The sequence below is a fragment of the Cryptomeria japonica genome, chromosome 6 (assembly GCF_030272615.1).
Source record: "Cryptomeria japonica chromosome 6, Sugi_1.0, whole genome shotgun sequence".
Classification (NCBI taxonomy): domain Eukaryota; kingdom Viridiplantae; phylum Streptophyta; class Pinopsida; order Cupressales; family Cupressaceae; genus Cryptomeria; species Cryptomeria japonica.
This window is the reverse complement of record NC_081410.1, coordinates 316377094-316392140: the sequence shown is the minus strand read 5'-3', so window position 1 is coordinate 316392140 and position 15047 is coordinate 316377094. Positions and strand designations below refer to the sequence as shown.

General features: G+C 38.1%; 1 protein-coding gene across 4 annotated transcripts in view; it reads left to right on the top strand.

The window, feature by feature from the left end:
* LOC131043965 (uncharacterized) overlaps positions 1-15047 on the top strand; it is a 195237-nt gene that overhangs the window by 47193 nt on the left and 132997 nt on the right. For all 4 annotated transcript variants that reach the window (XM_057977245.2, XM_057977237.2, XM_057977229.2 and 1 more), the window contains 3 exons: positions 18-82; positions 473-521; positions 662-815. In XM_057977245.2, coding sequence (XP_057833228.1) covers positions 18-82; positions 473-521; positions 662-815 — 268 coding nt within the window. The remainder of the gene's footprint in view (positions 1-17; positions 83-472; positions 522-661; positions 816-15047) is intronic.

Below are 15047 nucleotides of genomic sequence, written 5' to 3'. Positions count from 1 at the left end.
CATGTGATCTGTTACAGGAGGGTCCCATATTAACTGAAGATTTGATCAGAGAAACAGAGGAGCTTATACTTCGAACTGGAAGGTTGATTTATTGGACATAACATTCCTTTCTATGTGAAAGTCATTGGCTATCCTTGCTGGTTTGCCACAAATAATTTTAGCTGATTTATTTTCAGTAAAAATGCACACATTTTGTCCATTGGTTAAAGGCTAAATGCTAAGTTGGGGTGCTTACTGTGAGGATTCCCAGGCTCCAACCCACTGGACAGACCTTGAATGTAATTGAATGCCATAGTAGGGCTCCTGCTTGTGTTTTGTCTTTCGAATATCTATAATTCACAATATATTATGTAGTAGAAAACCTACACAGCATTTCTGTCAATATAGTTAAAATTGCTAATTGTTTCTGGAAGTTACTATCTTATTAGGAATCTTGTTGCTCTAGTTTCTGAGGATTGTTTTACATTCTCAGTGTTGGGGCTGGATGTTCTCAGCTCTTTTCTGATATGCAGGCATTTAAGGTATATAAACAAAAGTCTGATGAATCGACTAGCTTTGTCCTTACTGAGTATTTTCTGATTTACTGATGCTGAGATGGACAATGTTCACCTTGATGCAAATTTCAAATTTATATTTTGGATTCTGGTTTCGTTGTTTTCAGGCTGCCAATCCTGGTTGCATTTTGGAGGATTTTGTCAGATGGTATTCCCCACCAGATTGGAAAGAAGAAACCTGTAATCTCTCTGATGGGGCCAATGATAATGATAAAGGGTCTAGTAGGCGTGGTTATCTAAGTAAAAGGATGCAAGCTAAAGGTAGTACACTATACATACTTCACATAAGTCCTCATTTAGACTTTGCGATATATCCCTAATTGATAAAGCCTATACAAAGCAATAATACATTTCATGCTTTAATGATTATCTAGAAATGTTTTGTGCTTTAAATTAATCTTCAATCTACTAATGCGCACAATTCTAATTAGAAAGTGTTTAGCACCTCAAATCAAAACTTGATCCAGTAGGGTGCTTAATTCTGGTTAGAAATGTTTAAAGTCTCAATGGAATATCAATTTTCTTAAGTGCATTATTTTACTATAAAGAAGAGTACAATCTGATGCAGTTATTCCTCATAGTTGGAAGATATTTTGGGTACAATGTGCTGCAGTTTATCTCTATACAGCAGATTCCAGTAACTTAAATGCCACATTATTTCCATTGTAAATTTTACTTTTTAATCTTAAACTCCCAAGTTTAAACACCAGCAGTTGAAAGAAAAGTCACAAAGTGTGTGTTTTGTGAGGAGAAAATATGAAACAAGTTTGCCTATCAATAAAAGTTGGAATATCACCTAATAACTTGGAAAATTATATAATTGTCAAGTTATATGCATCGTAATAAGAAAAAAGGCTCCATTCATAGGGTAAGCAGTTTAAAACCGTCCTCCTCCTAGAAGGGATCATAGGAGATGGGCTCCCTGTAGAGGTACTCTTCAAGTTGAATTTTGATAATTCTTTTCTTGGCAATCTATAGCCATCCGGAGAAAGATGTGTTATTGGGGACTCCACTTGTGCCATGGTTAAAGATGCCTCCCAAAAACTCCACCTAGGCACAAACAATGAAGCGAAGGCCTCATCACTCATCCTTGGGCTTCAATTGGTGAAATCCTGCAATGTCAAATTGGTAATTACGGTAGGTGATTTAGTGGCGATCATTCTTTGTTTAAAAAAACCAAAATCTTAAATTGGAAAATAAATAATATCCTATTGGAAGCATGGGAAGTTTTGATTCTCTACAATTTTCACAATACAATATTGTTATTGACAAGGAAACAAAGTAAAAAGTCATTTAAACATTGGGATAGATAGTGGCAATGATTTAATATGGGGAAATCTTCCAAACTAATGGAACTGCTTGGAAATGATAATTGGGGTAAGGCCCTATTGAGGTCTTTCTTACTACCTGTTGATGTGTTTTTTAGGCACATGCGAACACAAAATAAAATACCCAAAAGTATCTTATCCTCTCTTGATAAAAGTCTCTCAAATGTTGAAGATTCCCACAAGGATTATTTGAGATAACTCCAACGTTCTTCAATGTCGGGTCACGATGTGTGGATAAGCATAGTTGGTCATTGTGATTGCTCTTCGTCCAAGGGGCCTTACGTTGTACATGATTGCTTGAATTGATGGAACTTGATCATCTGATGATGCAATCTTGTGATGCTTTTTACCCTAAACTAGTTTGAGTTGGAAAAAAGGGCAAAAGGGAAAGGGTTGAGGAATTCTATCCTAAGACTTAGAATGCAAGAAAAGGGTGAATGATTCGATGGAATCCTATTGGGCAAGGTCTCACCATCAAACCGAACAATTTGACACAAGCTCAGTGTAATCTTCTGAGGTGCAATCCAAAGATGTTCAAATCATTATCATTAAACATTGATTACCATTTAAGTTAATGCATAAACAATGGATGTATAACAATTGAAGTTTAGCTCATATAATTCCAGTTGACCATGCAAGGCACACTTACAATCAACAAGAGGCTAGTGGTATGGACTAAATGGATTCCACACAAATGCATTCAACAAATTCCTCCATTCAATCTAGTCAACGTGAAGGTAAATGAGAAGTAGAAACCATGTGACTTGTTGAAATAACACATTTCACCATGACTTCAATGCAAAGAGTATCTCCATTTACAAGTCTTAACAACAGTTCCTCCTCCTATTCTAATCTAACTTCTAACTACTACTAATCTTCTAATTTCTATCCTTCTCCTATTCACTAATTCTCTCCTACTAACTATTAACCTTTACAAATGAAGAGCTTAAGCTTTATATATAGAGCTCATCACAATGAGTGGCTAGGATCAAACCCCATCAATGGCCAAGATTTTACAATGAAGCCCTAATTGAGTTTTGTTACAACAAACTTTATTTTGGCAAATGAAATAAGTACAATGCTCAGACACATGTCATTTCTTGAGCGTTTGACCAATAGATAGTGGGGGTAGGTATATTAGAGTTTGTGCCCCCATGGATGAGCTTGGTTCATTGAATCAAGACATGCTGATGTGGGACCTCCTCTGATTGGTGTAGTGACTGGGATGCCACATCAATCTGCACTTGTAGACCTTATACCTCATCACAAGCAAGTGTTGATACTCTTAGCAATATCCCTTGATACTCAATGCCTCAAAGCTTGATGTGATGATGATCAAGTTTGACCTTCTACCCTTGCTTGCCTATATTGCCTTGAGGTGATTGTATGATCTCTCCTTTACACTCCAAGGTTTTGACTTATTCATGTCAACATGATACGGTGAGAGTTCTTGAATACCTTGAGATCCTTCCTGTGTAATCACCTTCCTTGATACCCTTGTGCTTGCCGATGAAGTTTTCCTCTTGAAGTTGTATGGTGGCAGGGATCTTGCAATCTTCCTTCTCTTATTCTTTCAAGGTGTTGCCTTGCAATTTGCATCATCATCCTCTCACATCTGCAAAACAAAACAAATATGGTATCAAACACACATGATATATAACCTTTACACACCCTCTTCATTTGATATGATCTCTGATTTTTTATGTGTTGCAGGTCTGATAGGTTCATTTTTAGGGGAGGTCGCTCCTATTGAGGAGCAAAGGAAGTCGCTCCAATTGAGGAGAAATGGAAGTTCGCTCCTCCTATGATTTAATCTGCTCCCTTTCGCTGCAGTTATGATTGAATTCTCTGCTTTACGATAAAATTCGCTGTCCTTTTGGTCAAATTTGGTGCTAATGCTAATTAGATTCGCTGCTCTGCTCTTGGATTCACTATTACAGAAGTGAATTGCTTTGAAATGGTGATCAAATGAACACTTTGAATGCGCCTTTATAGGCGCTTAAGGGAAAGGATGTGTCTTTTCAGGTAAAGGCCGACGTGATTTTAAGCAAATATAATTAGAATTGTTTCCTGAAGGTGGCCGACTTATTACTTACCTCATATATTTTCCTTTTGAATTCAATTTAGGCGCCAAATGTGTTTGTATTGCATTGCTAGGTGTGGTAATTGAGCAATTCACTTCTAAAGGGGACCAAAGGAACTGATTTTCGCTCCTAGAAGGGAGCAATGGAATAGGAATTCACTCCAAGATAAGGGCAATGGAAATCACTACAACATCAAGGCAATGGAAGTGAAGTTCACCTCAAATCATGAGCAATGGAAGTCACATCAAACTCAGCCCACTTAGCTAGATTTTATCAATTTTCCCTCTTATGTCTTATGTTTATCACCTTTCTTATGTGAAATGCTTCAAATGATCATTAAAAAATGCCTAGGAAGGATTTTGCTCTCATGAAAGAGCAAAGGAAGGTTAGTTCGCTTCTGAGAAGGAGCAAATGGAAGCAAATTTCACTCCTAAAGGGGAGCAAAGGAAGTAGTCTCAAATTTGCCACTTTAGCTTGGTCTTATCAACTCATGCCTAGGTGTTTTGCCATCCATGCGTGTGAATGTGTCAAACCAACCTCAAGGAAGGCTTTAGAATTAACTTCGTTCTCATGAAAGGGCAAAGGAAGGTGGATTTGCTTCAAATGAGGAGCAATGGAAGTAGATTTCGCTCCTAAAGTGGAGCAAAGGAAATCACTTCAAATTCGCCATCTTCATCCTTTCCCTTTGTCAAAATCATGATGCATCTATCTCTTTCAGTGAGCCAAAAGGGAAATTTGCTCCTCCAAAGTGGCAAAGGAAGTTCGCTTCAAGGCATGAGCACAGGAAGTGAATTTCGCTCCAAAGTGGGAGCAATGGAAGTGCATTGGACTATTTGGATGGTAGTGGAAGTCACCTTAAATAGCTATCTCCAGCTTGCTCTCATCAACACCTTCCTTGATTCAATCTATTGTGTCTCGACACTGAGTCTTTCAATTATTATATCTTTCACACTTAAAAATTCTTTGAGTCATTGTGGTCTCTTAGGTGAAGTCATGGCTAAAAACATAAGAAAATTATTAAAAGTCTTACTTTAGCGCCACTATAATACTCAAGCCTGTTGGTTGAAAATTTTGTACACTTGGGGAAATACACAAAATTGTGGTTTCAACCACAGTGTGTGAGTAAAAATCCCCTAATTATGGGAAGGCTCCCCCTATCTATATCTAATCTAAAACTAAACGAGATGAGACAACAGTCTTTCTTCTTTCTTCAAGAAAGCCAATATCCTTTTCTCTTCACAGAAAAGTGATAGCAAGTTAATTTAAAACAGCAATGACAACCTTTTGAAATAAGATGAGAGAAAAGAAATGAAGTTTCCTGAAAGCTCAAAGACTTCCGTCACTTTCTTCGGGACGAGATAGTAATATCAAGCTCAAAGATTTGAATATATGAAATCCTATCTACCCTTTTCTATGTTAATGATATCAAGAAGAAATTATAGCAGCACAAAGTCTGAAATATCTTATTCTCTTCTACACAAAACAGTAAGAATTAGTATGAGTTCAAAGATTCACAACTATTTCTTATCATAAAATCTATTTCTCATCTCTCTCTCAAGAATAAGTGTGAGCACAAAGACTTACAATTCTTCCCAAGAGGAAATTTACTCTAATTGATATTAACCTCCAATACTTGCAGCACAAAGACTGCAAATCAAATTCGATTAAGCTCTCTAAGAAACACTTGCAAGGAAGATAATATGGAACACAAACTCAAGAATGTAGCACAAAGACTCAACACTTGAGTAATCTTCTTATATTTCTTTCAATTCTTCAATTTACATATAAAAACTCAAAGACTTTCTTGCTGCGAACTTGACAAAGTTTTTGCTTGCTTTCTAAAAGATAAGGAAAATACAATAGACCCCCTCAAGTATTTATAGGAGAGGAGTCTTGAGAAAAAGGTAGGAGGATCCTAATTAACTCGAGAATTTCTCTCAACCACCAAGACTTATTCAACAACTAACTATGACTTATTCGAAGTTACAAGTCCTATTCTAAATTGACTTGTAACTTGTCTGCTTGTAATTACAAAAGTGCAAGTAATGACTTAACTTGCAAGTTACAAAAATATTTTTACAAGTAAACATGTCAAAAGAGAAACTACAACTAAGAAATTACAATTTTGAAAATGCAACTAAGTGTTGAAAAACACTTATGTTGCAGCATGTGTAGACATTAATCCTTCAAACTTTTGGATGATCATTTGCAGCTCATCAGGATTTGGTTCATGGGTATTCTTTGCCACGATCGTGGTCTTCACAATAACATTGCTGCAACGAAGGATTGTGACATTATTCTTTTCAAAAGAAGACTGAGTTTCTTGTAAGAAGACTTGTTATGTAACCAAAGCTCGAACAAATGCAACTGAAGATGGTTCACTCTTCCACTCATGATGAATCTTCAACTGTAGATCTGAGAGAGCCCTTTCTTCTGATAATAACTCCCCATTCTGATTCATGATATTACAAGAAGCTTTCTCACAACGAGAAACAATATCCTAAAATACTTCCACTCGCAATCTCATGGCATCATCAATGTCTTCAACAAGTGACTTGAAAACAAGAGCTTTGTTCTCCAAGAGCTCTTGGTATTGTAGATAGACAAACCTCGAAGGAATAACTTGATGTTCCAGAAGAACACTTAACTTTTGTTGAGGAATCTTGAGCCAAGTTGTCAAGCTATGTTCCACCTTTCCCAAGTTCAGTTTGAAATTGTCAGAAACCTGGTTCAATTGTTCCTCAATGGTCTTCAATTTGACCATCATTAGAAAAATCTCTTTCAAGACCTGTGCACACAAATCGTGAAGCTGATCTACCCAAGATCCCAATGCTTGTACCTTTTGAGCCGCTCTCTCAACTCCTTGAATTGATTCTTGTGGGCCGGAAGAACTTGAAGGATTGCTCCCTTCACTAGCGGATTTAGTGATGTTTTGAACAACTGCAACAAACTGCCTATTCTCCTCTTCTAGCTTGTCCTTCTTTGCTAGAAGCTCATCATATCGCTATACTAGTGAAGCTACGGACTGCTGGGCATCATGCTTGACTACTTCATGTGTTTTCTTACCCAACTCTACCCTTGTGACCCTGTAATCAGCTGCTTGCGTCTCCTCATGTGGCTTGTCTACAAGAAGTTCAACAATTTCAGCCACCTTCATCTTGTGCTATCAACTATTACCCTTGAAATTGTCTTGGCTCTTTTAGCAACCTTGGGCCTAGATTGTTTAAGCTACTGATAATCAAAGACATCGGGATAAATTTTTTGCTTCTTTCTCTTGGGAGTGAAAGAATTGAGCCATGGAGGTAAAGCCATTAACTCTCTTTCAGTAGCAGCTGAAAGCAAAGGAGAAGCAGTTTCTGTTTGAATAACCGTGGTCACCCTGAGGAAAGTATCTGTCTGGATGGCAACCATGGCTTGCTCGGTAACCAAAGGGCATGAAGATTGTCTCATAAACTCGTCAAAGCCAGAAGTAGAGGTATCAATTTCTGACAAGTGAATACACGCAGGAGTATCCTCGAAGATTTCTAGCAAACTCTCTTGTTGATGATCAAGAGGCGGCTCAATTATTGAAATGGGAATGGCATTCTAAGGGGACTCATTCACTACTATAGGAACATCATGAATAATGGAAGAAGCATCCACATTTGTGTTAGGAGGAGATAAAGGTAGCTCCATGGGGATTGAGGAAGGGACCTCATGAGGTGACTTCGAAGATGGTGACTTAGGAGCATCATTTGACTATTGTTCTTCCTCTGGATTTTCAGGATCAATCACATGAATATGAAGCTGCGATTTCTCCTTCCCACAAACTGTCACCTCCTCAGGAGGAAGTACCATTGCCCGACTGTTGTGACGTTTTCACACATCGCCCCATTGCAAATGGGGACCCATGTTTTTTTGCTTTTTAGGGTTTGTTCTTTAGGTTTTTTAGGGTTTTGTTAGCTAGCCTTTGCATTTTGAACGTCGCCCAGGGGATCACATAGGATAGCAAGTCCGGCTTGAGTGATGTCCTGATCCTGAAATTTGGCTAAGTCTGGAATGTCCTGATCCTGAAATTTGACTAAGTCTGAAACTGAAAAAACCTCCAAAAACTAGATTTTGCAATATAACTCCTGGAGGTCTGAAACCACTCTCAAACATCCTGAAAGTATATATGGAATATAACTTAAAGTATAAGAAAGAAGAAACATAGAAGGAAATGTCACTTATACCATTAAAATTGTCCTGATAGAGAGATCGAAAAGTCAAATTTCGCTCCTGTCCCTCTCCAAGGGACCAGAGCGATTTTTGTCTTAGACAAATTTCTTACCAAGTTACAATGAATTCCAAGGCATGGATGAATGAAAGGGGACATTACGAGACCGTTGAAGATAAATTTGGAAGCTGACGAAGTGTGATGGAGACTACAAGTACAAATTCGCTCCTGTCCCTCTCCAAGGGACCAGGGCGATGTAATGAGTATATTGCTTCTTATTCAAGTTCAAGACATTTCAATCAAGCACGAAGTTACAAAGGTCGCCAAGTTGAGGGATTTGCTCTAAAATATCCTAATTCGCTCCTGTCCCTTAGGAAGGGACCAGAGCGAAAATTGCATAAAGGCATAGATTTCGAAAGTTAAACAAGCATCAAGCCACCAAGAGGAATCAAGGGACGTCATTTCACGCATTGAAGGTAATGGCAAGTTGAAGAACGCAAGAACAAGCTCAAAACCTTGAAGTTCGCTCCTATCCCTCTCCAAGGGACCAGAGCGATGTTTATCATATTGGCCAAATCTCTCAAAAATCACGTGAAGTTAAGGTTTTGCAAAGTGGTAAAAGGTCCGAGGCATGATTAGAAGATGATATACAAAGGCTTCAAACGTTAAATGATCACCAATTTGTATAAAGAGCCTATATCGCTCCTGTCCTTTGGACAAGGACCAAAGCGATTTTTACAAAAACACTCATGCTCCTTCAAAATCAAGACAATGCAAGGATTGGCGAAGTAAAGGACGTCCTTTGGAAGACAATGAATGAAGAACGAAGATCAAGTGTTTGCAAATTTGAGCCAGGACATGGAGATCGCTCCTGTCCCTCAGCAAGGGACCAGGGCGATATTTGCCAAAACACATGATATCCTTTAAAGATCACGTTGAAATAAGGTTGCACAAGGTTTTAAACATCATTTGGAGGATGATACAAGGAAAGGTTCGTATCAAAATGGAGAATTTCAAGCGAAAACCTTAGGATCGCTCCTGTCCCTCTCCAAGGGACAAGGGCGATGATACATCTAAAGACACTCATGCGCACATGCAAGGCAATCTAGTTCGAAGAACCCAACAAGATGATCGATTTGGAACGTGGAAATGAAGGAGTTGAACGTTGAAAACGCAAGAATCATGACAAAAATGGTGAATCGCTCCTGTCCCTCTCCAAGGGACCAGGGCGATGAGGTACGTCCACTTCATTTTCAAATTTTTGGCGCCAAATAAACCTTTTTAAATTTATTTTAAATGCTAAGATCGATGAGTTTTGAAAATCCTATTTAATTAGCATTTAATATGGCGTTAAGCATTTATTAATTATTTTGCCTTTATTAAAAATCGAAATTTACAAATTAAAAAACGAAAGGCATTTAATTAATTATTAATTAATTATTAAAATCGAATGGAGTGCTCATACATGGAGGTCGGCCTTGTTATTTAATTAAAAAATCATTTAAAAATCGTTTGAAATTGTTATATTTTACCAAGTCGGCCTTAGTAAATGGAGAGGTGCAAGCGCTATATATAGGGGGGTGAAAACTATTATTTTCACATCATTATTTTTATCCTTCTACATGCGAATTGAGGAAAGCGAAGATAGTGCGAAGTGTGTTTGAAGAGGTGCGAATTCCATCCAAGGTGGCGTAGGCAGTCAAAGGTGGTGCGAATCTATATTGGGCGAACTTGCCAAGGTGTTAGAGGATCACGTCAAGGACACTAAAGGTGGCGAAATTACTATCTTGAGGAGATCACGTTGAAGACCATCTATACCTCAATTTTGCCTAGGCAAATTTTGTCCTTTTTGCATTCTAGAGTTAGCTCTCAAGCATCAAATGGAGATCTCTTCAAGGAAAATCAAGCCGGATCCAGGACGGTCTTCGCCAGGACGATCAAGTAAAGACATGGGCAACCTCTTTCAATCCAACGTTCCAAGGCGAGGTACATCATCATCCTGCACATCAAGGACACAAGGAGTTAGAACAAGGGCTCGTTGAAGAAGCAAATAATTCCAGATGAATTAATTAAAGCAAGCTTCTCAACAACATCAAGTTGAATATTTACCAAAGTTACAAGTGTCAGATGAGGTGGCATCCTAGTCATCATGTCTCCAATCAGTGAGGTCCATCTCAGCATGTCCAGATTCAATGTACTTAACTCATGGAAGGTGGCACAAGCTCCGATGTACCTACCCCGGCTATCCATTGGTCGATTTTTCTAGAAGGGACATGTGTCCAAGCAATACAATTTTATCATTGGTCAAGCATTAAATGTTATGTAATGGTTGTAACAAACCCTAATTAGGGTTTTCATTGTAAAATCTTGGCCATTGATCTTGAATTGATCTAAGCCATCAAATTGTATTGTGGGCACTATATAAGCCCAGGCATTTCATTTGTAAAGGCTAATAAGCAATAGCTAGAGAGTTAGAAGATAGAGAGTAGTTAGAAATTGATAGAATAGCAATTAGAGTAGAATAGGAGGACAAGGCAAGAAATTGTTGCCATTGATTGTAAACAAACTCCATTTTCATTGAAGTAATGGTGAAATATGTCGTTTTCTTGCAATTTGCATGGTTTCTTGTTGAGTCTTCAATCTTAGATGGTAGATGATTAGATGAATGGAGGAAATGTGATTGATTGATGATGGAATTCGTATATCCATACTACTAGCAGTTTGTTGATTGCAGACTTGCCTTGTGTAGTCAACTGGAATCGTTCAGCCTAAGCTCAATTTCAATTTGTTGCCTCTTCATTGATATGCATCAACTTGGATGGTATCTATGCCTGCGGTGATGATTTGAACATCATAAAGCTTCCCTTAGAAGATCGCACTAGCCTTGTGTAGATGTTCCATTGATGTCAAAACAAGATCTAGTTAGAGTTTCATCAAAAAATCAAGTCATTGCTCCTACATTCTTAGTATTAGGATTAGATCCTCTCTTCGCCCTTATCCTTTTTTCATTTTTTTTCAAATCCAAGTTAGTAAGAGCCTGTGTCCAGCAAAGCAGATCGGAAGTTCAATCATCACATGTAAGTCCCCTTGTGATTCCAGCAAATCACATCACACCACGAAGAGCTTATCCACACGTAGAGACCCTACTAACAGAACCTTGGAGTCTTCCTAACTGATCCTTTATGCGAATCTTCAGCAGTTAGAGACTATTTTCTCAAGAGAGGATAAGATGCCTATTGGTATTTTATTCTGTGTATGATGGTGTATAAAATACACGTCAACACCGACTCACCCGCAACTTAATTCTAGTGCCTGGAGATGATGCACCTTCCTTGTTATCTATTTGAATCTCGGACCTACGACCAAGGGGTCTTGTAGAGTCATCTTCCTTACCAATTTTGATCTTGATAAGTTTAACACCATTACCTTTGAGCCAAGTGTTGGTGTTAGCTAGGATAGGCTGAAATCTCTCAAGAATGAAAGTGCATTCTTTGTGTGACCACTGAATTATTGGAAGTGGGGCTTCATCAACTCTTTGTGAAACATACTCTAGATCAAGCACATTCCCATCATCAATCATTCCTTGCAGAATGTCCACCAGGTTCAAATCAATAATCTGCTCAAGGGTGAGCCTGCAATAGTCCATCTTACGAACCTCCTTTTCTGTACGAAGATCCGTCCAAATGTCTTCTATCCGATGCACATGTAGAAAGGATTTTTTGATCCTTTCTTCCATGCTTCGGTAGTCAAAATCTGCCCTTGACTTGAACCTTTAAGTTTAATCTCCTGCAATGCGGTCTCCATGGCCTTGGCTTTGGTAGACGTGATGAGGGAATATCGGCCAATCTTCAATGGGTTAGCTGAAGAGATTCCCATTCCAACCTTATGCTTGACCGATTGATATGCATGAACAACCATGATTTGTCTTCCCAACTCCATAAGAATAATCTTATCGGTTGGGTATCTAGGAAGCATGTATGGCTGCCTACTGTAACATCCAACTCTCATGTATGTGAAAGTCCAAAACTGAAGGAACAAAAAGCCTTACACATTCACCTTCTCCCATGCTTCGTCTGACACTCTTTTGTTTCTCAATGTCTTGTCAAACTGACACATGTAGTGACCAAAGAAAGCATCCTGAACCCTCCTGTAATGCAATCTGTTGGGCCTCAAGGGCAATTGATCATAGTACTCCCACACAGGTATAAGCGAGCGATCACCCTTGGTAGAAAGACCAGGGAAATGTCTAAGTGATGCTGCTATATACACAAGATATGAGTTCATATAGAACTTCATAGTGGTTGGAACTGCTGCAAGTTGTTCACACAAAGCATCATTGATTACTTCTCCCCAAAAGATGTGATGGGACTGCCTTATGAACATGATAAATTGATACATCCAAGGTTCGAAAACATTAGAATGTTCCAAACCCAACATCCTACTAAGGAGAGTGACGGTGTCTCTGATTTCCCACTTGAAATCCACCTGTTAATGTGGCGCTTGCAATCTTTTTCCCTTTTGGCATAGTAATTACAGCTGCACTACTTTTGTAAATCTCCATGTATAGGGCAGCAGATGGTATTCTGAAAACTTTCTCAATGGTGTCCGCATCAAGATGGATTATGGCTTCTCCATCATCGTTCTTGATGGTTCTTGTCTCTTTGTCAAAATCGTGAGCACAAGCAAGAACGAACTCGGGTTCTAGGGCAGCCACCAGAAAGGAAGAAGGATGGTGAATGTGGCTGTCCAACAATCGCTGCATATTGCTATCTTTTGGATACTCCACCCTTTTAATGAAATCTGACATGTCAACATGCCTTATTTCTATATCCTTGATATGATCCATAGGAGAGAAAACTTGTGAAGGGGAGACCTCATTCTGGTACTTATCGAATTTGTATTTCATCTTTTTTGGAGGGGAAGATGATGGTAAATCTGACATTGAAGAACAACCTGGTATACTGCGATGAAGACTTAAAAAGTGTCAAAGTAACATCAAGATCAACTGCAACTATCATCTTTCCTCTTCAAATGGGAAAAATTCTAACTCTTGCACTTCACAACTTTGTGAGAGGAAGATGGGGAATAAATAGGGATGCTTGGAACTTGGCTTTTGACCAATTTCGGATCTTGGGAAACGTTTTACAAGTATACAAGTGGAAAGAACAAATGTGCAATTGGGATTTTGAAACCCGAATGCAAGTATACTTGTAAAAACGAAAATGAAGTAGTGAGTGAAAAATGAGATTTTGACATATAGGAAATGGTGGGAATGGTATGTACGGATGATGGCAATGAATATGAGTGAAAATGAAAAGATTTTGGGAAGATCATCTTTATGAAAATGGGAAGAACTTTCAACTTGTAATCAAGTTTTAAAAACTCGATTTTGAAAGGGATGAGCATTTTTCCAACTTTGAAACTTGGAATTTCAACAAAAGATGGTTAAGTTTTTTCAACCAAAGGGGTAGATCATCTATTTTCATCTCACTTGCAATCAGGTTTTTAAATCCCGAATGCAAGCAAAGAGGGAAAATGGGGAAAGACAATGCAATTTGCAAATTGCTTTGCAAACTTGGAACAAAGTGGAAAATCTCTCACAAAACCAATTTTAGGCAAGAGCAAAACAAAACTAACATATACAACTTGATCAAGGAAACTAAAACAAACTAAACAAGAGATGAAAGCAAAAACAAGAGATGAAAGCAAAAACAAGAGAAGAAAACATATCTTGATCAACAAAAACGTCCTCCCAAGAACAAGAAGCAATCCTTGAAAGAAGAGAATGAATCTCTTAAATAGACAAAAGAGGAAGATTCAAACCCTAGCCACGTTTTTACAAAAATGCCATATGCAGCAAAACGCCTTGCAAATGCACGAAGAATCGGTCAAATGAAGCTTCCAATCTCCACGTGTAGGTAAGAGAAGCCAAAATGACTTAGGAGAAGGAGTTATCGTGGCATTTGAATGAGGTAAATCGTGGCATTTGAAGAACATGTATTTGCTGTTTTAACGCTTCTGAACCAGCAAATATGACTTCCATATGGCACAAAAAGAGTTTCAAAATGCATGAAAATTGTTTGAGATTCAAAACGCCTTCCTCCTAAAATCTCTCCACAAAAATCGTTTGAATCCTTCAACAAATTCAACTTCAATAGCTGGTTGGGTTCTTGGAGAAGGGCAACAAGTTTAATATTTGCCAAGAACATATGAAATCGGGTTTCTAAAACCTATCTGCAAGTTTTAACATGTTCACTTTTCATGCATTAAGGCAAAATCGGGTTTGTGAGAGAACTACAAGTTTAAAATACATGTAATAGGGAAATAAAACTCCCTTTACAAGTTTTAAACAACTCAACAAAAGACTAGTAAAGGGAAAATAAAATTCCTTTAACAAGTCATAAAAATAACTTTAACTTAAAAATAAAACTTGTAATAGGGAAATCAAATCCCTACGACAACTTTAAGTGACTTTATAAAACTTGTTAATGGAGGAGAAAACCCGTACCATAACTTAAAATCACTTAAGTGAAACCTTTAAGCTAAAACATGCGAAAAGAAACCTACACTAAGCTATATACAAGACTCCTCGACTTGACACGACTCAAAGAAGCAAAATATGTACATGACTTCACATGATTTCTTAGGTTGTGCAGCAAGAGCATGGCAAAGATGATAGTTCGCAATCGGGCAAATTCATCCTTAAATACAGAGAAACAAGCTCTCACAAGGAAATTCTCATACTCAAGCAATTCCTCATGCAAGATAATCAATTGAGGCAACTCATCAGGTCCATGATCAATCCAAATGCAAGTTGTTTTTCCTAATCCCTCATAATCAAAATCATCTTTGAAAATTAGGATTAAGGAAAGGGACAACCTGACAT